The 23,227-nt window shown below is 40.8% G+C and overlaps 1 protein-coding gene across 8 annotated transcripts in view; it reads left to right on the plus strand.

Annotated features, from left to right (window-relative positions):
• PLCB4 (phospholipase C beta 4) overlaps positions 1 to 23,227 on the plus strand; it is a 411,772-nt gene that overhangs the window by 281,471 nt on the left and 107,074 nt on the right. For 7 of the 8 annotated variants that reach the window (XM_082358981.1, XM_082358984.1, XM_082358982.1 and 4 more), the window contains 2 exons: positions 721 to 780; positions 2,051 to 2,194. In XM_082358981.1, the coding sequence (XP_082215107.1) occupies positions 721 to 780; positions 2,051 to 2,194 (204 nt within the window). Of the gene's footprint in view, positions 1 to 720; positions 781 to 2,050; positions 2,195 to 14,276; positions 21,024 to 23,227 lie in introns of those variants that run through there. The other variant, XM_082358988.1, reaches the window with a different exon arrangement.

A 23,227-nucleotide genomic window follows, 5' to 3' on the forward strand; every position in this document is an offset into this window, starting at 1 on the left:
CTACGCTTATTCATTCATTCAAGACTTTTAAAAACGTTTGCTAGGCGTTGGGGATACAGTGATGGTCAAGGATGTGATCCTTATAGATTCCAGCCTAGGATCAAAGTCGCACATCCAAAAAAAAAGAAAAAAGTTACAAGTCATTGAGAATTGTGAAAGAGAAGTTCAGGTTGTTACAAGAGCTTAAACAGGCAAGTCTGATTTAAGTCTTGGGAGTTAGAATGGTTTCCCAGAAGAGAGATGTTCAAGCTGAAGTCTCAGGGGTGCATTTAAGGGCATTTTCATCTGGTTATACCCCAGGACTTAACACATGGCACAATGACACATTTCATGAACCTTTGGGTAAAATTTACAAAAAGTAGTATCAGAGTTATATAAAAGTTAGCATAGTCCCACTTACTATTTCAGGTACACACATATATTTAATAATATACATACAGTATTAATGTTACTACATGTATAAAAGTAACATTTTATAAACATTTTATAAATAATTATTCAAAGTGGCATTCATACATATATTTGAAATGGAATGTTTGGGGCCTTGACTTTCTGACTGTTGGAAATTATTATTATTATTATTATTTGTTTTTAATCCTGCTTCTGCCTTACTCTAGTCAGCATTGCCTTCATCATCACAAACATTTGTCAATCACCTTGTCTGTGCCATAGGTCTGGCAGAATTTAGTCTCACTGCTGTGCTAAATTCTCTCTTTGCAGGAAGGGCAAGTTCTAGAATGTTCTCTCATCAACAGTGTTCGACTGGGAGCCACACCAAAGGTACCTGCGATTGGTGTTTGCTGTTCTTCTAAACACAGAACGTTGTTTAACCCATTACTGCCCCCCAATCATCAGCTGGGAATGAAGAACAGACACAGTTTAGAAATCTCATCTATAATGGTTGGGTGATTTGGATTGCATCGGGTTTAGTTACATTAGAAATTGTTATTAACTTCTGAAAATGATGACCCTTGTGTGATACGAGCATTGAAATAAATAGTTGCCTTAACTCAGAAATTAATCTGAAAAGCACCCATTTCCCCCACCCCCACCTTCTTTTTCAGCAAACAGTGAGTCACTTCTGGTCTGTGACTGATGTGGAAATTTAAATGGCTCAGGTAGTTGCATATTTGTGCACCTGTGCACGCAGACATTCGCTCACCTTGAAGGCTCAGTTTGCCTCTGAGAGAAAAAAGAAGGAAAGAGCGCATAAATCAGCCTTCTTCACAGTGATTGATTTGTTTGAATAAGAAGCTGTTTGCATAGTGGTGCTAGGAATTTAAAAGATGTTTTTTCCTAGAATATTCTAGCACAGTATTTATCCCCTTTTCCATAATAGCCCTGCAAGTTTTTAAATGTTCAAAACGAAATTATGTTCCTCACTTTGTTTTTGTTTTTTGTTCTTTAGTGACCCTCTTTTATGTTAGTTACAATCTCTGTGTAACCATGTTGGCATTTCCTCCTGAGTTCTTGTGGAGGACAAAACCACTATTTTATTTGCTAATTAGGGTAAACTTACACAGTTTTCATTCCAGATGAGGATGCCAGGGCTCCTAGAGGTGCGCATACTCACTCTTTGTGTCTAGACTATTTGAAAGACTTAATCTCATTTTTGAGTAACTTGTGGTTGCTGGCTGTGGCAATGCCCTGCATATTTGCCTGAATCCTCAGTGACTGTTCTCTGTGAGAGATCCCTTTGACCTTTGTGGATGCAAGCAGGTCCCAGTCAGAGCCTTTCTGTCCTGTTGCCATGGTCCGGGTCCTCCGATAACTGCAACCAGAAATCGAAAGAAAGACCCTCCCTCCCAGTCTTCTAAACCGATAATTTTATAATACTTTTCTTACCAAATGAGTTTCAGTCATGTGTAGTGTTACAGATTTTACCTCCAGGAGTTTTAGAATAACGCCAGATATCTGGGCATTTTTAGATAGAAAAAAAAAAAAATTTGCCCTAATGTATGTTTTTTACATCAAACATAGTTTCTTTTTACCATCTTCCTGCCATGCTCTGTGATCTAATGTATTGTTTCCTATTTGTCTACCTCAATAGGATCCCAAAATTTTGGCTGCTCTTGAAGCTATTGGAAAATCAGAAAATGACCTGGAAGGGCGGGTAGTTTGTGTCTGCAGTGGTACAGATCTGGTGAACATCAGTTTCACATACATGGTGGCTGAAAATTCAGAAGTAACTAAGGTATCCTCTGTGAAACAGCCTCCTTCCCTTCCCCCCATATGTACATATGTGGTGCACATAATTTTTCATGTATAATATAATTGTAATAGATACTTTACATTGTAAAATAATTTAATTTAAATTTTAAAAAATGATTCCATTGCCTTGCTGGAATGTTGGTCTAGAAAATTCAGCAAGCTCAATACCCTTTTAGCATGTCCCTCACATATGCCAACAGCCCAAACACCTACTGTGTTATGTTGTAGGAGCCTCTCAAACTGGAATGTACACAGGAATCACCTGGGATTTTGTAAAAATGCAGATTCTGATTCAGTAGGTCTGAGGTGAGGACAAATTCTCCCTTTCTAACAAGCTCCCAGTTGGTACTGATGTTGCTGGTCTGAGAACCACACTTTGAGTAGCAGTACTGCCCAGTAGAAAAATAATGCAAGCCACAGATGTAGTTTAAATCTTTCTAGTAGCCACAGGTAGAATTAATTTCAGTATTTTAGATTCCACATATAAGCGATATCATATGATATTTGTCTCTCTCTGTCTGGCTTACTTCACTTTGTATGATAATCTCTAGGTTCGTCCATGTTTCTGCAAATGGCATGATTTCATTCTTTTTTATGGCTGAGTAGTATCCCATTGTATATATCTACCACATCTTCTTTATCAATTCATCTGTCAATGGACATTTAGATTGTTTCCATGTCTTGGCTATTGTAAACAGTGCTGCTATGAGCATAGGGGTGCATGTACCTTTTCGAATTCCAATATATCATATTTTAACCCAATAGGTCATTTTAACATGAAATCAATACAAAATCAGTTAACATATTTTACATTCTTCTGTTTATACAAAGCCTTCAAAATCTGATGTGTATTTTCAATTCAGATGGGCCACATTTCAGTGGCTGTATATGGCTAATGGCTACCCTGTTGGACAGTGCAGGTCTGCATGATTAAGATATCTAACCCCCCACCATAAGCTATTAAAGTATTGGGTTATAATCCATCATAATACCGTAACCAGACTACTATTGCCCTGGCAAGTGAGTCTCAAAGAGATTCTGGCCAAAGTAGAAAGCTTCAAATTCAAATCACTTTCCTGCAAGTCATTTGTCTTCAGGGTGGTTTTACCTGTGGATGGAGCGCCCATTATCTTTGCATAATATGTTTAAAGAGGCCTGAGCCTTTGCTCTACCATTGCAGAAACCTGGCTTTAGGGGGTTGGGAGGGGGAGCATTTTATTTTCCCATTGATCCTGCAAGTAGAAGCTCAGTGCAGGGTCGAATGAGAAAGGCCATCATTGGAAATATTGAAATTTAGAGCCTGAAGGGAATATATAGGTAAGATTATTTGATGAAACGGAGATGAGAAGATTTAACCCTGGGCCCAGAGCTAATGGGTACAGAATTGAATTCTGCAGATTCCAAGACCGTCTTTCTTTCACCCTCACTCACAAAGTGTGGTCCACATTCCAGCTGCATAGGCCTCACCTGCGAGCTCCTTACACATCAGAGTCTTGGGTCCACCCAGACCTACTGATTCAGAATCTTCATTTCTAACAAGGCCCCCCAGTGACTCATGTGCAGTTAAGTTTGAGAAGCTCCCAGCTGTGGCTTTGGGTCCAGGAATGGATGTTCCATGTGACATGAGAGCCGTTGCTTCTGTCCTTGCGGTGGTTTGGTTGGTTTCATGCTGTTTTCCCAGATCACCTCACTTTGGGGAAACGGATTTTGCCTTCAAGTTCCTTCATTATTGTGCTCAGATCAACACCTTGTTTGAATGGTTTCTTGAACCCTGCTGATCTAAACAAGCATCGTTTCTTAGAGTTCACGCTTACGTTATTTGCTACAGAGGTCTTTCTGGTTGCTATTTGCAATAACAACGTTCAATCCCAGAGGTCCATGCTGACCACCTGGGAAGAAAAAGACTTGTTAATCAGACAGAGATATTTAGCTGCCTGAAGTTTTGGAAAAACACAGTTCTGTAGACCGGTATGCCCTGGGTTTTGTCAGTGCGTCATATTACAAGAAACAGTATGACTCCTATGAGCCTAAGAACCTGGGCTTGGGACCAGGTTGCCTGGGCTTAAATCCTTGCTCTTTCTCTTCCCAGCTGTGTGACTGAGACATGCAATTGGCCTCTCTGAGCGTCACCTTCTGCATCCATAAAATAAGAACAATACCAAAATGCCTGCTCTTCGGATTGTTGTATAGATTACGAGTTGTTACATGGAAAGTGCTTAGTGCATGGCCTTTCTCATCCAAAGGCCTCAATGTGTGCCTGCTATTCTGATCACAGGGTCCTAGAATTTTAGAGCTGGAGATGGAACTTAAGCAGAGCTTCCCACCACCTCATTGGTCAGATGTGGCAAATGAAGCCAAGCAGTTACACAACAGGCTAGGCCAGAGTCCAGCCTAAAGCTCAGGCCTTCTGATTTCCCGAGTGATGCTGTCCACCACCCCCCATCCCTGAGCAAGTACAGTCCTGGAAAGGTGGCTCAGATCAGTAAGCCCATAATGTTCTTACTTTCCATGGTTTGATTGTTGTCAGTCTTGGTTCCTTTTGTTTAAAAGTCGTGGTGTGAAACCTATACTCATGAGTACATGGTATATATGTGTATGTTCCAGGTGGAAGTTTATACTTAAAGATAAGATTTGGGGTGTTTTTGCAGTAGCATTTCCAATGAATTTAAGATTAGCTGACCATACAAGTAGGACTATAAAATAATTCTGTACTGGATTTTTAATTCAAACTCAATACTATTTGAGCCTGCTCTTATTAAATAAACTAAATGTTTCAGCTTCTGGGAACTATTAGTTACAATTTTATAATTCATTAATAGTGTAATATGTAAATATTAATCTCACTGTCCAAACTAGACAGCCCATGCTTATTAGAGCATGTCCTTTTGGTTAATTGATATTTGGAAGATATTGAACAAATTTTTCACTTATGTATACATGTGTGTGGATAATCTTGCCTACTTCCTGATTTCAAAACTTAACTGTCTGCATCCAGATCATAATACTTACCACCTCCAGCACTGACATTTTCCCCATCACCACTGCCTTATTCCTATGCCTCTATATATGTTACTATCCCTAACAGAACACACAAGCCATCAAAGTGAGAGGATTTATATAAAATACAGATGTAATTACCGCAGATCAAAATGATGGCAGAATTCATAAATTAGATCAGGTCAAGTGAGAAATGTAAAGATTTCCCAGTGTGCCTGAAATGGTGTTTGGGGCTCAGCCTGTGGTATCACTTTCACCTGAGTACCGCTTAGGAGCCTAGAATAGAATTATGGGACCATGGAGTATGCTATCTGTCCTCTTAGCTAGCTGTATTCTGGTCACTTTATCACAAAAGTCAGTTAACGCAAGTCATTCTTTTTAAAATATTTTTATTAGAGTATAGTTGCTTTACAATGTTGTTTGTCGGTACTGTACAGCAAAGTAAATCAGCTATACATATATCCCCTCTTTTTAGGATTTCCTTCCCATTTAGGTCACCAAAGAGCATTGAGCAGAGTTCCCTGTGCTATACAGTAGGCTCTCATTAGTTATGTATTTTATACTTAGTACCAATAGTGTATATATGTCAATCCCAATCTCCCAGTTCATCCCACCCCCGCTTCCCCCTTGGTATCCATATGTTTGTTCTCTACATCTGTGTCTCTATTTCAAGCAAGTCATCATTTTTAAAAATAACGCTTACAGACCTTAAACGCTTTATTTTAACTTGAAGCATATAAATGTGGTTCAATTGTTGACCCGTCTTTTAATGTTAGGGCCGAGGTCTTTGCATTCAGTATGGGTCTGTAGGTTGGGGTTGATGTATTTTTTCTTTTTAATTGAAGTACGTATAGTTGATTTACAATGTTGTGTTAATTACTGCTGTACAGCAAAGTGATTCAGTTATACATATATATATACATTCTTTTTTTAATATTCTTTTCCATTATGGTTTATTATAGGATATTGAATATAGTTCTCTGTGCTATACAGTAGGACCTTGTTGTTTATCCATTCTATACATAAAAGCGTCCATCTGCTAACCCCAAACTCCCATGCCACCCCTCCCCCAACCTCCTCCCCCTTGGCAACCACCAGTCTGTTCTCTATGTCTGTGATTCTGTTGCTGTTTCTTAGTGTGTCATATTTTAGATTCCACATATAAGTGATATCATATGGTATTTGTCTTTCTCTTTCTGACTTACTTCACTTAGTATAATCTCTAGTTCCATCCATGTTGCTGCAAATGTCATTATTTCGTTCTTTTTTATGGCTGAGTAGTATTCCATTGTAGATATATACCACAGGGGTTGATGTATTTTTTGCCTATACTTCACCCATAATGCATTGCCTGAAATAATCCAATTTGGTTTCTTTAAAGTGCAAGTGAGACTTTAAAGACACTCATGGAGCAATCAAAATACAGAATCCTACAACTGCATGACTTCTTTCCCTAATCCTTTAGTTGTCTTATTTATATAGAGCTTGAGAAAAAAATTTTAGCAACTTGCCTTTAAAGAAATCTTCCCAAATATTCACCGAAAGAAACAACAACCCTCTTTCTTTCCACAAGCGTATTTCACTGGTTCATGTAATTTTTATTACATACATAGACAGGTATGGAAACAAATGTAAGTAACTCATGGTAAGCATGCAAGGCGAGAGCAAAAAGGTACAACATATTGGAAAATAGCTTATTAACTGTAAGGGTTTGGCATTCCCTGGGTGGTCAGAGTGTTTTGCTTGTTTTATGCCATCTGACAAGTCTTGGTCTGACCAGTGAAATAGAAATTTTAAGAGGGTTTCTAGTACAGAACTTGCTTAGGAGTATTTATTTGAGATTCTTGAGTCTGTTCTTAATTCCCAGGCTTTTATGATACTTACAGTCCAATGATTCTGAAAAATTCACTTAACTAAACATTTAATCCAAGCAGATGGGCCAACCTTCAATTCATGTCCTCTCCATGGAGGACCAACTTTTACACGTGGAATCTTTCCTGATTCTGAGAAAGCCATCTTACTTTGTTTGTTCATCCACTTCCTAAAAGGGTTCTCTGGTATTTTTTCTTCTTATTTCAAGGAGGCGTTTTAAGAATCAATAAAATTTGACATGAAATCTGACTTTCTTAGAGTTAAGCTTTCAAATAAATACAAAATGTTTTCACAGCACACAGGACAGTAAAATGATTGTGCTTTTTCTTTTTTAAATATAAGATGTCACCAGTATAAAAGACATCTCTGTAGCTCAGCTTGTCTTTTCTTCAATCACCCCCTCTGCTTAAAGAGTAAATAATCTTACCTTGCCACTCTACCTCTTTACAAGATTTGAGCTCAACTCTATAGACCTTTCTTCCCTATGAAATAAATGTCTAACAGTATCTAAACATTTCACCCACATCCTTCCAGTTGCTGAGTCCACAAACACCCTCCTCCAGTGTCCTGATCGGTCCATTAACAAACACTCTTGTATCTAGGATCTAGCTGCCTCTACCACCAGCATCACTACAGCATTCTCCAGGCCAATACCATTTCCCCCCCTAATTGGCATCTGGCCTTGCCCCTTGCAGTCTGTAGCTGAAGGGATGTTTCTGAAATGTAATTCAGATCACATCACTTTGCTGCTCAGAACCCTGCAAGGCTCACAGGGCCCAACAAGAATCCCTTCTCACTTCCCTTCCTCATGTTGCCTTCATCTCCCTCTTCCCTCCTTTGTATTTCCTTCCAGCCTCAGGGACTTTGCATGTGCCGTTCCTTTTGCCTGGAACATACTCTTTCCCCAGTTACATGCAGCGCGTTCTCCCTCACATTTCTCAAATCTCTGCTGGAACATCACCTTAGCTTCCTGCATCATCTCCCCTCACCACATCCTAGCTCCTTATCTTGCTGTATTTATCTTCATTGCACTTACCACTATTTTCATGCCATACATTCATTTATTGCCTTCCTCCCTGTACTTGAAGGCAACATCCTGCTCACTGCTGCATCCCCGACATCTAGAACATTCAGTGCCCGACATTTAGTAGATGCTCAATACATACTTGTTTTATTGAGGTCTTTATGTTGACCGAAGCCATAAATTCTAACCTAGGTGATAAATAGGTATAACCCTCAAGTTTTTTACAGTTTAGCTCAAAGAAAAGCTAAGAGAATTATCTTTGGACGAGAAGCCCAAGAAAATGTGATTCAGTGATAGTCCAAAAGGTCTGGGATTCCATGGCGTTATTTTTAGAGTCACTTTTCAGGATGTAATGGGACTGTTGCTAAGAATCCATGACAAGCCTGGAGGTTGTAACCCCAGTGTCTTGGCGTCTTTCCAATTTAGATCATTATTTTCTGCTTCCCTAAATCCCTCCTGTCATTCCAGTTAGAAAATTCAGCTTTCATTTCCTCTCCTTAAAAACCTTCTGTGAAAAGAAATTGCTAACAAATTGCTGGCACTTTTCGCTCAAACCCAGTGTGCCTTTGGGTAATAGGTGCGTCTGATTGGTCACATAACTTAAAACATCTATGAAAAAGCAGCCACATGAAGGAGATATTTCCCAGTTTTTTCTAAACTGTGTGTAATACAGCTTTTTCTCTGAATCCTACTCATCTCTCTGCCCACTGTTTTACCATAAACTCTACAAATAATACCAACTATTGTAACAACCTTCTTTAGTTAGAAAAGCAACTCAGTTTCTCTGGTGTATTTTTTTCTCTCTTGGGATACAACTAGTTGGGGAGGATTTTGTCCCTGGTGTGTTGAAGGCAGTTCAGATGTCTTTCATTAAGCTACAGCTGGCGCTACACAGCAAACTGCAAGCACAGTCACTGTACATCAGATTGAAAGGCAACCATCATTGAAAATCTCCACAAATAAGTCTGTTATTTTATACCAAGTTGAATTTTACTTTGATTACAAAAATAAGCTGTTACTATGAAGTTCAAAATGCAAAGATTTGGATTTAAGTTCAGACAATTTCCAGACTGCTCATTATACTTTCTGTGGGTTGCAAATATTTGGCACACTCCATAAATTATGCTTTGTAACCAAGTAAACAAATAAGCTCATGACCGGGTACTATAGAAATTAAATTACAAAAATGTTATGTGTTATTCTTGTAGACAAAAAAGATAAGGTCAGGTAGTTTATTACAGGGGATAAAATCTTATTTTAGTCAATTGAGTTGAATGTCACAATCGCTCTGCTGAACTTGAATTATGTTGAGTAGAAGAATTTATGCAAAGGTTCTTGGAGAAAGGATTTATTCTTCGTTTTGATGGGGAAAAAAAAAATCAAGTTCATGTTTAGTCAGTCCCTCCTACTGGCTTTGCTAACACCCTGCAGAGCCCCGCTCCCCTCAACTAGTTCCTCTACCCCTAGTCAGGCACAGACCTACTCAGGGGATCAAACTAGAAGCCTCACCTGGGACCTTCTTAAAAATGCAAATTCTTGGGCCTTATGCCAGCCTAATGAACCTGAAATTCTCAGGATGGAGCCCAGTTATCTGTTTTTGTTTCTGTTTTTGTTAATTGAAGTTTAGTTGATTTACAATGTTATATTGGTTTCAGAGATACAACATAGTGATTCAGTATTTTGATAGTAATAGTTTAACTAGCCTCCCAGGTGATTCTGATGCTGGTTGAAGTTTTGAGTCCCGTTGGTTTAGCATACAAATGGACTTGGTCCAAAAATCATAATGATTTTGAACCCAAACAAGTTTTTATCAAATTGATTGACTGCAGCATGCAGGTAAATCTGTAGACCTATCGATCACTGGTTAGAATTCACTGAGAACACAGAAAGCACGATTAAAATGAATTCATTTCTATGACTCTAGAAAAAAAGCTATTTCTTAAAATGCAGTTTTAATTGTATTATATATGCCAGTGATTCTTAAAGTGTGGTCCCCAGACCAGCAGCTCCAGCAGTACCTGGGAACTTAATCTGAGATGCAGATTCTCAGGCCCTGCCCCAGGCCTGCGGGATCAGTACCCCGTGTTTTAAATAGCCCTCCAGATAAAGGCTCAAGGTGAGAACTACTGCCCTGCAGAGAAGCTCCATAAGGAGCGATTATATCCTGCTTCTCTTGCAGAAGTCTTGAAGAACTTACATTAACTGCTCTGCTGCCCAGACTCACCTGAGCCAATGCCTGCTGAATGCTAAAGGAGCTAAATTGTAAATCTGAATTTTCTACCCAGAGTCCAAGCCCCAGTATACTAATTGATTTAAGTTCTTCACCACACTGCCTCATGGTGTTTTGAGGCTCATGTCTGGGATGGTGTGTGTGTGTGTGTGTTTCATGTTTCCAAGACTGAAAGTTGGCACGTTCTTGTGTTGTTTCTTCTTTAAACCTTCCGGAATGCATGGGAAACGAATCAGTGAGGGGCAGTAAAAAGCCATCTTAAGGACAGAGCTGTGAATCAGAGCAGATGCGTAGGTGCGTATTTGTGAGCTTTAAATGTCCCCATCTCACCTAGGTGTTTTCTTCTTGCCAAATAAAGATAATGGGGTTAATTTGTTTAATTGCTGGGTTGAACGTGGCGGCCATCAAACTCTGGTTCATCAGTGAATCTGTGGAGCGGGTGACACTTGTCTCCTGGGGCCTCCCACGACCACCTGTCATCTCTCTTGCTCTCTCTTCCTTCCTCCTTCAGTTCTCATGCTGCTCTTGCCAGACCATTTGTCCCAGGATCCAGTACTTCAGTGTCTGACCCATGGTGGTGCTCTCTGCACTCCGGAATTATTTCTTTATCTCTGTATTTCCAAAAACTGTAGTTCCCTTAGACCAGAAGTTGTGGACTCAGAGATGCCTGCAGGAGGCAGGGAGATGATGTGAATAATAAAAGGTGGCAGGAGACAGATAGGGATGGAGTGGAATTTAGTGAAGTGAGGTGTGCATATACCATCTGGGAGCACTTACTTCCTGCCAGTTTTCCAACCATCAGAGTATGGCCCTGAGGTTGCTAGATTGTTGGTGGTGGCCATCTGGGGGCACTTACTTCCTGCCAGTTTTCCAACCATCAGAACATGGCCCTGAGGTTGCTAGATTGTTGGTGGTGGTGGTGTTTTTTCCATGAGATACTGGACATCTGGATTTTTTGTATGAAATTTCCTGATGTTAAAATGTTGACAAATATATTCATTTTTGTACACACTGTGTGTGCCATACGACAAACATGTCTGTGTGTCATTTAGGACCTCAGCCCTAGACATCAACCAGCGTGCAACATGAATGTGTTTACACTAAGGTGAACACTAATATTTACTTAACGAGTTCACCTCACTGACATTTTAAGTGAAGAGGCCCATTTTTGCCTTTTTTCCTTCCTTCATTCAGCTTTTTATCCAAGAATTATTTTTGGATGAGTTATAAACTTGGACAAATCATTTCCTCTACATGGGCTTTCTTATCCTCATTTGTAAAAGGGAGTTGTACTGAATAACCCTTGAAGTTACTTGCCCCTATAAAGACGGAATTTCTTTGCAAAAAAACATGTACTAGACACTAAGGAGGGTACAGGTTAGTTGCTTGGACAGGCCACTTGAATACACAGAAGCCTAACCTGGGTCAGTCGTCAGATTGCTAAGCTAAGGGGCGCTGTGGTTGGAGAGGAGAGGGAAGTACTTCCATAAAAGAAGCAGAATATTGTACCCAGGAGAAGGAGGGCTGGCTGGTCACATTATGGTGGCGTCCACAGTGCACAGTCCACCAGAGAGAAGGCTCTGCAGTTGGGAGTCGGGACGTGAGCAGAGATTCAGAAGCAGAGGAATGTTGGGCCTGCCATGTTGGTCCAGTGAGAAGACTGGAGAGGACACTTTTTTATCGGAAACTCGGAGAGCGAGGCTTGGACTGTAGCCTGCTTTGAGTGCCAGACTGAGATCCTTGTAGAATCTATTCTGAAGGTTCTATGGATGTAAGGAAGGTCATGAGTTGAGTTGTAGGGTGGATGCAACATGATCTTGACATTCTAAAAGGATGGTAATATGGTAATGACATGTGGCCCAGAGCACTGCTTCTCAAAGTATGGTCTGGACCAGCAGGGTCATCATGACCTGGGAACTTTTTAGAAATGCAGGATCTCAGACCTGCTGAGTCAAAGTCTACATTTGGACAAGATCCCTAGGTACTTCCTTTACACATTAAAATTTTACAAGTACAATTGTACCTCAATATTCACAGGGGATTGGTTCTAGGAACCAACCCCGACCCCTGAAGATACCAAAATCCGCCTATGCTCAAGTCCCTTGTATAAAATGGCATAGTACAGTCAGCCCTCACATCTGTGGGTTCCACATCAGCAGACTCAGAGGGCCAACTGTACTGCAATAGGATACAAGAAAATCAGTTGTTCTTGGCTTCAACTAGTTACACAAGGAGGAAGACCTGAGAAACATTTGAAATCAAGAGGCTTTGTTCCTGAGTGAAGTTAGAAGAGATTTTAAGTCTGATTAACGGAGAGTATGATGCTAGTTATCAGAAATTGAGGGCCTAGTTACTCTGGGGCGAGAGGGGAAGGGATAGTGAATTTAAAATATGTTCTCTGAAGAGTGTGTGTGTCATGAGATCTGCTGTGGTCACGCAGTGCGAAGGACATCACCTGTTACTCAGGGGCCCTTGGGGGCTCTTCTGGGGACTGGCCCTGGCCACCTGTCTCTGTGTTCTCCATCTCTAAACCCCTTGACATTCCAAGACGACTATCTTTATTTTCTTTCAAAACCCCCGACTTTCTTAAGTAGTCAAATGTGGGTTTTTAGTGCCATTTTTCCTTAGTAAAGCTCCTTATCAAAATGCGTGTGCAGAAGCCCATCCCTGGAGCTAAAGGAGGTTTTGCTGTGGTTCTCAGGAGCTTTGTCACCTTCATCAGGTAGGTTTCCTTGGGGTGGGGGAGGAGCAAAGTGAGAAAGAAGCCTTGAGTGAGGCGTGGTGACCTTGTCCGCAGCCACACTGAGCAGGCTGAAGTCGTCTTCAACGTTTGCGCGGCCCATGCACGTTTATACAGTTCTCCAGTGTTTCCTGAATGCAAGAGGAGTGTTGCTCATGGTAAGGCATGCACTTCCACCACATGCTAGTCGAAAGCATGGAAGAGTGAAAAGAAAGGAAGCCCCGTGTCCCCCTTTTCCCCTTCCTAAAACCCCCACCCCCTCTCTAATGTGTCTTTTTAATGCGCACACAGTTTTCTTTTATACGAAGTTGGGCTCATGCTGTTTATAGAGTTTAATAGAGTACTGTATTTTATCATTAATAGTTTTTATCATGTGCATTTTCTTGGTCTTTAAAATGTTTTCTTGGGCTTCAGTGCAAGTCCCCATGACCTTTGAGGTGGGCATTTTTGGTTGTTACCCACTCTTGCTTCTTTAGAAACCTCCCAGCCTCTTAGGTACTTCTTTCAGAATGCTGTGATCTTCACAGGGGACATGTTTTCACTGCTGAGGGTTTCATGAACCTGAAGGTTTCCTAAGCAGAGACTCCACGCTGGGCCCAGTCCACAGCTGCTCGGTTTGCCCTAATTGCAAGTGTTATCAAATGACTCCATCAAGGGAATGCAGAATGAATTACTCTAATTGCACCAGAAGTTTGGATTTCACCTTTTGGCCCCTGGGACAGAAAAATGTCACTAGCTTTAAATTGCTTCTCCATTTACCACATAGCTCCAGTTTTTACTGCTAGCAAAAAATGTCATTGTGAACATAATGTATGTGTAACATGGGGCTACACGTGTTTGTATGTTTTCTAATCTTTGGGGTATAATTGAAAGATGGGACACATGAGGCGGTGGGTCAGACACCTTGACTGAGATGAGACTCTTGCCTCTGAGTGCTGTGATCTGGAGCAAATCATTTAATAATCATAATCATAATAGTGCAGCCCACGGGCCAGATCCAGCCCTCGGCCTGATTTTGTGGGGCCAGTGAGCTAAGAATAGCTTTTAAATTTTTAAAGGATTATTAAGACAAAACAAAACATAAAAACTGTGCAACAGAGAACCATGTGTGGCCCCCAAATCTTAAAGTATTCATTGCCTGGCCCTTTACAGAAAAAGTTTGCTAGCCCCTAATAATGATAATAAGAGCAGCAGCAGTGAACTTTTTATTTTATATTGAATGCCAGACACTGTTCAAAGTGCTTGGCCTGCATTATCTTATTTAATTCTCACAACAGTCCTGTGAGGTGGATTATTCTCATTTACAGAGAAAGAAATAGGTCCAGAGGGGTTGAGAAACTTGCCCAAGGTCACACAGCCAGTAGGTGGCCAGCTGGTGTCTTGAACCCAGGCATTGGGCCACTCCAGATCCTTTGTTCTATCACACCCTCTGCTGCAGCTCACAAGTTGAGGAATAGCCTCTTCCACCTGTAACACTGCATGATTTTACTGTACTTTTCAGGTAAATGTTTAATGTCATTATTTCTGGAAGGTATAGTCATAGAGCAGCACTTCCCAAATTGGTGGCCCACAAAATGGATTCCTCAAAAAAAGCCCACATATAAAAGGGGTTCTCTGGTCAAATGAGCACGAGAAAACCTTGTTTAGTTGGGTTTCTTTACTATAGCACTCTCAGAAGCAGAATTATTCTCATACCAGTCTCAGCAAGGAGGGGGGATATTCAGCTATTTCCCAAGCATACATACATTCATTCATTCATTCATTTATGCCTATTGAAGGGACACAAAATCTTTCAGAACTACTACTTTACAGAAAAAAAGTCAGCAATGATGTCATAGAGGCATTGTTCAGCCCAATATTTTTCCAGATGTATCAAAACCATGTAATCTAGACCTTCATTTATTCATCTTTGCCATTAACATTCTTTTTATTGTCCTTGTTTTCCTGCTGCCATGTTTCTTCCTTCCCTCCCCCTTTTTTGGGGGGCAAGAACAGGGGAAGTGTGGAATCTTTTCCATAAATGATAGGAAATTAGACAGTGAAACTCAGACCCATTGACTTAGATTCTTTTTAGTACCTCGTATCTTGAAAGTCATGTTTAGTTTGTAGGATTACCTATAGATTTGATTTGCCTGAGCTGATAGGTGATGCTGCCTAGAAAAGGGCAGCCAGCGGCTCCTTGATTGATGATGCTTATCCCAGACCCTCAGCAGGCGGCTTTGTCTGCATGTTGAGTTCTGCTCATTTTGGCATGGCTTAATTTGCCAGCGTTGTCAACGGACACATGTCAGGAGGAAAGTGACCTCGGGGATCTTAAGTACAGGCGTCAGTCAAAGAAACAACTTCATGAACACCTTTTAATTCACCAGCTGTTCACTCATCCCTTACCATCAGGATTTTGCAAATTTGACAGTCGAGACCAAAAATGCACTCTTACAAAACTGGTAGTTTCTGACCAGCATAAAATGATGCTCTTGGTTTTCTTAAACTCTTAAAATTCTTCAATTATTTTAGAGTTCTCTATATGGATGTCAAATAAGTGTTACATAAAATAAACCAAATATCTCATTTTCTTTTTGAATGATTTCTGGGGTTTGTAGGAATGGAGCTGCTCTGTGAACTTTGAGGCATTAAAGAATATCGCTTATTGCTTACTGTATATTGTTTATGTAGAGTGAACACAAGGCATAAATGTATTCTGAATGTATATATGTATGTATGATTTCTTAGGCTGGGTCTGTGAAATAAACTGATAACAGACAAATTAACAGGAGAAAAGGCATACAAATTAATTAAGTTTTCATTTTATGTGAACAGGGGCATCACAGAAAGAAGTGAACACCCAAAGGAGCAGTGAGATTTTAGAGTTTATATAGCACATTAACATCGGAAGGAGAGGGGGCGAAGGGTAGATGGTTTTTAAGGAAGGTAAATGGGCCCTTAGGAGAATAGACAGGAGGTATGATTGTCTTGTGACAATTTCTATTTGGGTGTGGTGCCAACTTTTCATTTTCCAGAAAAGGAGATTAGTATTGCTTCTGGGGAGAGGATTTATGACAACTGAGTTCTGTTGGGAGGCTCTGCTTTTAGGCAGATAAGGAATTTCAGGAATTCAGATGCCTTCAGTTCAAAATAATTCTTACGCCAAAGTGGCATATTTTGGGGTGTCATATCCTGATTCTCTTCAACAGTATATTTATTGGAGTAAGTATTTGGAATTAGATGTGGTTATTTGGGGCAAGATTCTATAGGTCCAAAAGAACATTGTTACAAGGTATCAGGTTGTCACAGGTTGAGTGAGGCTTGGGTGATGCAAAAAAATTGTCTCTTAGAAATGATAGTGAACAGAAACCCATTTGGAATGGGAATTTGACACTTCAGCTTCTGGGTAATGACCAAAAATAGCACAGTGTCCCCTCCTTGCTGTGACTATTTAGAGATTCTTTTTGACCTAGTGTTGTCAAGATAACCAGCCAGGCTGACAGACTGTTTTGACTATCTGTGAGTGACTAAACTAATTTTGACTAGGGAAGTTATAAATATTATCCAGGCCCATCCAAATCAATCTTTCAAACACAGCCACCCGTACTCATACATGGCAGCTCGTTTCCTGCCCAAACACTGGTTTGCTGTGCTGTGAAGGTGAGTTAAGAATCAGGTGGCACTTAATGCTTAATGCATTCCCTTTATCAGCGACTTAGTATTCTTTGTGAGCAGAGAACAGCAGATGAAAAACACGTATTTTCTGGAGGACACTCAGACTACGTCAGGGAAAAAAGGCCCCCATCGCTCCTTTTTTCTCCCCTAATTCTCTTTTAGATTTGAAAATTTCATGAGAACTATTATTGACTTCCTAAGGGCTTTGAGATCACTACTGGGTTGTCTGTCTACTGATTTTTTTTTTTTTTTTTTTTTTTTTTTACAAAACCCACATTGCTGTTTGGCCACCTACTTCAATAGTTTGCTACTGTGTGATTATCATAGGCTCATTAATTTAACCTTCCATCCTGGATTTATCAACTGACTTTGTCTAGGACTGCAAGCATAGCTCCTTTATTATGCATGCAATTCTGTTCTGTCTCTGTTACCTTGCCCTCTTTCTCCGAGGCAGCGGTTAAGGTGATTTTCAGGTTTCTTTGCCTGATTTGTTCTCATTGTCACCACTGTCATTGCCTCCCTGTTGACCTTCTGTCCCATGGCCATGAGGGAATTTTCAATGTTGACATTGATCTCTTGCCAGGCTGACACTTAGTACATTTTACCTCTACTTCTTTCTCTCCTTATTAGGGCCAGGAGAAAGTAGTTGACATGAAAGAGAAAATTTGTTTTATTTTTTCTTTTTAACATGATATAGAAGTCAGTCTGTGATATATAAACAAACATCGGTAGATCTGCTACTTAATTTTAGAATGGCTTTAGCATCCCATCCCCTATGAGCACATTCAAAGGGTAAAATGTTAAATTTTTTTGTCAAGTCCTGCCTAAATCACCAGCCTCTTCACTCTCCTGCTTCTACCCCTGGGGTTTTCTAATTCCTGAGCCAGGCTCTGCCTCAGTCCAGGGTTGGATAGTACAGGGACCAAGACGTTAAAGACAGGGGCACTTAGCCTCTCATCATTCCTGCCCACTGTGTTGGCTCCAGCCTTGAGGCTGAGGTCTGATCACTGACATTTGGTGCCCTGAGTTGTGCTATGATCACGTACCCCATTTCTGGGAATCAGACCTCTCTCTTGTTTTTGTACCAGATTATCTAGTAAATGTTCTCCCAAGAAGCCCAGACCCTTCAGACCAGGTCTGTCCTGATGTTGTGCTCACCTCTCTCAGAACCAGGGGGTGGGGTGCTGCTACTTCTGGCAGGTTTCTGTGGGGCCATCTACTGCTGCCTGATGAGATCCTGGAGCTTCACCCACTCCCAAGTTTCCAGTGTCTGTGGAACATCCTTTTAGCCCACTTCCCTGTGGTGGCTGGCATTGCTTTTATAATGCTTGTAACTTTCTTTAAAATACTTTAGCATCTACAGTGATATGTGTGTGTAAATTTTAATCCAAAATAGAAGAATGAGAATTTAAAATTTGAAGTGTCTCAATTGGTAGTACTCACCCTCAAGGTGGTGAGTTAGCATTTGAAAAGCTTGAATCCAAAGTGATGCCAAAAACTTGGCCTCTGTGCACCAGTGCAGAATTGAATCTCTGAGACAGAGTTTTGGGTGAAGTAGAAAAGAATAGCTTTATTGCTTTGCCAGGCAAAGGGGGGACACAGTGGGCTCATGAATCTCAAAACTGTGTGTCTTCTCCTGGGAGGACTTGGTGAGGAGTTTTATAACAGTGGTTCAAAGGTGGGGTTGCTAATAAGGATTAGGGTGTGTACAGGGCCTGCACTCCTTTAATCTGGCCTCAGGTGGTCTCCTAATGAGCTTCTATGGTTCCATTAGTCTGGAATGAAGAATGCTAGCATCTTCCATTTGTTGGGGGTTATGGTTCTGTAAAGAGCTCAAAGGCATTGTTATGCATATCCCTTGAAGGGGAGCCACAACCCTGCCCCAAGGCTGCACTATTGTTTCTTGGCTGCGCCTCCCTTGTCTCTGTATCCCCTCCCTTCCCTGTTTAGCAGCTATGCAAATCTGCCCTTTAGAACTTGGTGGAGATCATGGAGGCTGGAATCTATTCCCTACAAACAAGAAATAGGGGAATTAGAAAAGCTTCTGTGCCCAGGAGCCCCACAGGGTCCTGCTCAATTTCAAAAGTCCATAGACCATTCATTATATATAAATTATACCTCAATAAAATTGATTAAAAACAAAACCAGACAAGTTTTTTCTCCAGTGGCCCCCTCTATACCTTCTTCAAGGCTCTTTATCTCTGATTTTAGTACCAAATGCTCTGATAGGTTAGAGTCACCTGGAGGACCTGTTAAAATTCAGATTGCTGGGCCCCCCCCTCAGTGTGGCTAATTCTATAAGTTTTGGGTGGGGCCTGAGAATTGGCATTTCTAATAAATGCTATTTCTGCTGATGGGGGACCACTTGATAAAAGCTAGCATAATGGAGAGTAGAACTATTTTTCCACGGATGAATTTCTTAGTGGTGTCAGTTTCTACAATTTGTCTAGAAATAATGTACCAGCACTGCTACCCTTGTGTGAACAGGGCACAAAAATTGAGCAATCCCAGATGCCTACATGCTATCTCTTGGAAATTTGTAAGAAATGCAGAATCTCCAGCAGACACTAGACCTACTGAATCTGAATCTGTACACTAACAAAATCTGAAGTAGTCCAAATGCACATTAAAATTTGAGAATTACTGACCTGAGCCAAATTTAGTGCAGATGGTCTAGTTTAATGGTCCTCAGTTGTAGGTTCATACTAGAATTATCTACATTGTCTAAACAAGTAAATTGGTGGCCCAGCCACACTCAGATTGTTAATTAGAATCTCTGTGGTTGATGTTGAGGCTTCTGAAGTATTCCCTGGGGGATTCTACTGTACAACAGCCTCTGGGAACTGCTAATCTAGTCTCTGCATGCCATCCACATAGTTTGCTTTCAACAATGTACCAACTGAAAGTGTCCTCCCCTTGGCCTGCCCTCTAAGTTAAATGCTGACAATTTAATGCCAACTAATACCTTATCCTAACCAAAATGAAATGATATCATTTGCCTCAGTTATATAGACCCATAAGAGATACCTACAGTATCCTTACTTTAGAATCTGAGCCACTGCCTATATTCAGTTGCAGTCTAAAGCCCAAATACTGTCCTAAAACTCAGTTTCTAGTTTCATATAAAGATATCTTTATACATTGAATATTATTAATCTGGAGATTTGTGAAATGTTGCAACTTTACACCCTAAGTCCCTGTGGAAGGAAATCTTCACTTGAAAAGCCTCATAGTTTACCCCAAGTACATGTAAATGAGTCTTATTGCCCTTCCTTAATGCCCTGTAGTCTTACAAGAATTCACAGTACAAAGGGGTCAAAAGATGTATTTTTTAATTATATCAGTTCCTGGCTTATGTTGTTTGAGCAGATGAAAATTAATCACAGTTGACCCTTGAAGAATGAAGGAGTTAAGGGTGCCAATCCTCTCTGCAATCGAAAAACATCCATGTATAATTTATAATTTGCCCTCCAAATCCATGTTTCCTCCATATTCACGGATCCTCAGTATCCACAATTCAGCGTCCGTGGATTCAGCCAACTACAGATCATGTAGTGCTGTCATATGTACTGTAGAAAAATAATCTACCTATAAGTTGACCTATGCAGTGCAAACCCGTGTTGTTCAAGGGTTGACTGTAATTAGTAAAGCAATTAGGCACCTTGAGAATAACCAATTGAAATATGCCCTGACTTTTTGTCTCCATTTACATAAACAAACAAACCCTGTATGGATCAAGGCTTATGAGTTACAGGTCCCACGATGTTCCCATGTTGTAGGTATTTCAGATGGCCCATCCATTGATGATTTTCACAGCTCAGACAGGGGGAAGGTGAAAGTCACTACCTACAGCATCTCACCTCATCTTGTTTCTACCCTTTCACTTCAGTCCCCTAAACGTTCAGGTCAGAACTTCTATTCTAGTGAGTGCAGATTTGTTCAGCCCAGATTGGGAGGGCATTGGCAAAACCAAATAGTGATTGGGCTCTGTAAGGCCCTCACTAGAAAATCGGATATCCCAGCTGAGGGCACGTGCAAAAACTTCAGTTCCCTTATGAAACCATATTAGCTCTTCCTCAGTGGGCAGTGGAAAGAGGTGCTCAAGCTGGGAAGGCCCCCTCATAGCCCTGTGCTTCTCAGACTGGACCGTGCACACAACTCACATGGGGATCTTACCAAATGCAGGTTCTAACCCTGTGGGACTGGGGTGAGTGCGAAGATGCTTCCTGGACATCTTGATGAAGTTAGCCACCCCTCTGAGTGGCCTGAGTCTAGAGCAGAGCTTCTTAAAAGTGAGTTTGCAAAACAATCACTTGGAAAGCTCATTTCAACACATATTTCTGTTCCCCAGGGTCAGATTTCATAGATGGGGCCTGATGATTTGCATTGTAAAAGCTCCCAGGAGGGTCTGACTGCTGGTCACTGGACTACACCTTAGGTGGCAAGTCTCTAACTTCTGAGCCAACTTAGTTGAAGATGCCTCCACTGTCTCCACCGTAGCCTCCTCTTTGAAAAGAAACACCAGATGATTAGGGAGGTTGCTACTGAGTCTTCCCTTTAGAGAAAATTACACAGCAGATTTAGAGAGTGTCACTGAGTTTCTGTTATTCTTTGCTTTGACAGTATGCTACTTTGACTAAAAACTAAGAAGCATGCTTCTGGAACAAAATCTAGAGATAAGATTGAGTTGAAGGAACAACAACTCTGCTTGAAGTGGTGTTGACTGGAAAACAACAGAACTAGTTATTTTAGGAGGACAAATCTATGTGCATAGAAAAAGGCTAGAAGTGCAGATAGCAAAGTGTTGTCAGCTCTCAATATCGATAATGGAATATGGGGTGATGTTGACTTTTTGCTTTATGCTTTTTTGCTTTACCTTTTTCTACACAGGGCATTTAAATACTGCTTTCATAACCTTAAAAAAATTTCCAAATGTTTGTAAAGGAAAAAGCAAGATATGTGCTCTGTAAATTCACATATTTTTCAGTTAAGTTTTGTTATGTCTGTGTCTGTATACACTTGGGGAGTTTTTTGTTTGTTTTTTGGTTTTTGTTTTTTTTCTGTAGAGAGAATTTTTTAATTTAATTTTTTTTATTGTTTTTATTTTTTATACAATTTTTAAAGGTTACTTTCCATTTACAGTGATTGCAGAATATTGGCTGTATGCCCCGTGTTGTACAACACATCCTTGAGCCTATCTTACACCCAGTAGTTTGTACCTCCCACTCCCCAACCCCATGTTGCCCCTCCCCCCTCCCCACTGGTAATCACTGGTTTGTTCTCTATGTCTGTGTGTCGGCTTCTTTTGTGTTACTCTATATGTTTGCTTTTTAACAGGAAAGGGATTATTTTGTCTATGAGAGTCCTAGTGTTTAAGGGTGAGGCCCAGCCCTTTACCTGGAAAATGGGCACCACCTGCATGATGAAAATAAGTTTAAGGAATCCCAGAGGAGAGGGTGAAAGTTCCCAGGAGAGAGTTAGGGGCAGCTCCCATTCCTCACTCCTTTCCCCTCGAACCATCCAGCACAAGTCCCCAGGAGTTCCTCAAAGGACCTTTTCTTAGAAGGGCTGAAACAAGCTTTAAGTTAATTTAGACAGAATTGGAAAATATTGAAAAATGAGAGAACAATAACCATTACAGCCTCCTGGGGAGGTGCAGAAACTGCCCATTTGGACACTGGAACCGAATTGATCCTGTGGGCTGGTTCCCCTGCATCCAGGCTGCGTGTGCCCACTCAGGACAGCCGACCAGAGGGAAGACACCCAGTGTAGTAGGAACCATACCCTGTGTCACCATGGAGCAGTGTGTGAGCTCAACGTGTGTCGGGGAATGATCTAGAAACACGCATCCTGGGGCTTGAAGACACACCTCGTGGGGCGTTACGTAGACTATTAACGTATGTGCTTCTATTCAGCAATTCAAAAAAAAAAAAAAATCTAAGTCAGTTTTTTCTGATTTTGTTAATCTGGAAACAATCAAAGAAGTTGATATGTATGTAGCTCACTTCTGGCACAACTTTCCAACTAAATTCTAGGGTTCTACTGACACCTTCTGGCATTTCATCTATTTTATGTTAAAAACAAAACAAAATGCTTAACATATTTCCCACAGTCTTTTGGCCTTATTATGCCAGGTGTACATTAAGATAACAGACAGAAGGAAAAGTCTGATGGGAAGGAGACATTTAGACGAGCCCTGAATACAAATTTCCCAGACACAAAGGGCAGAGGCCGGCTGCTCGGTGACCTTGAACAAGGCTGTGGACCTCACTTTCAGCATCACCAAGAGGAGAAGCTTCAGGTCCCTCCCCATGCCCTTTAGAGGTTGTGGGGATTCGGGGGCCTTTCTACTAACGAAAGCATAAGCCAAGTCACTGGTGTGATGACCTTAAAGGTCACACTCAAGGACTGTTCCATCACAATAAACAAACAACTTATTTTCCACACTGTATTTTCAAAAGATGGATGAATGTTGTTGAAGCCCCCTCAAAGCCTG

Source organism: Balaenoptera borealis, assembly GCF_965194805.1.
Source record: "Balaenoptera borealis genome assembly, chromosome: 16".
Taxonomy (NCBI): domain Eukaryota; kingdom Metazoa; phylum Chordata; class Mammalia; order Artiodactyla; family Balaenopteridae; genus Balaenoptera; species Balaenoptera borealis.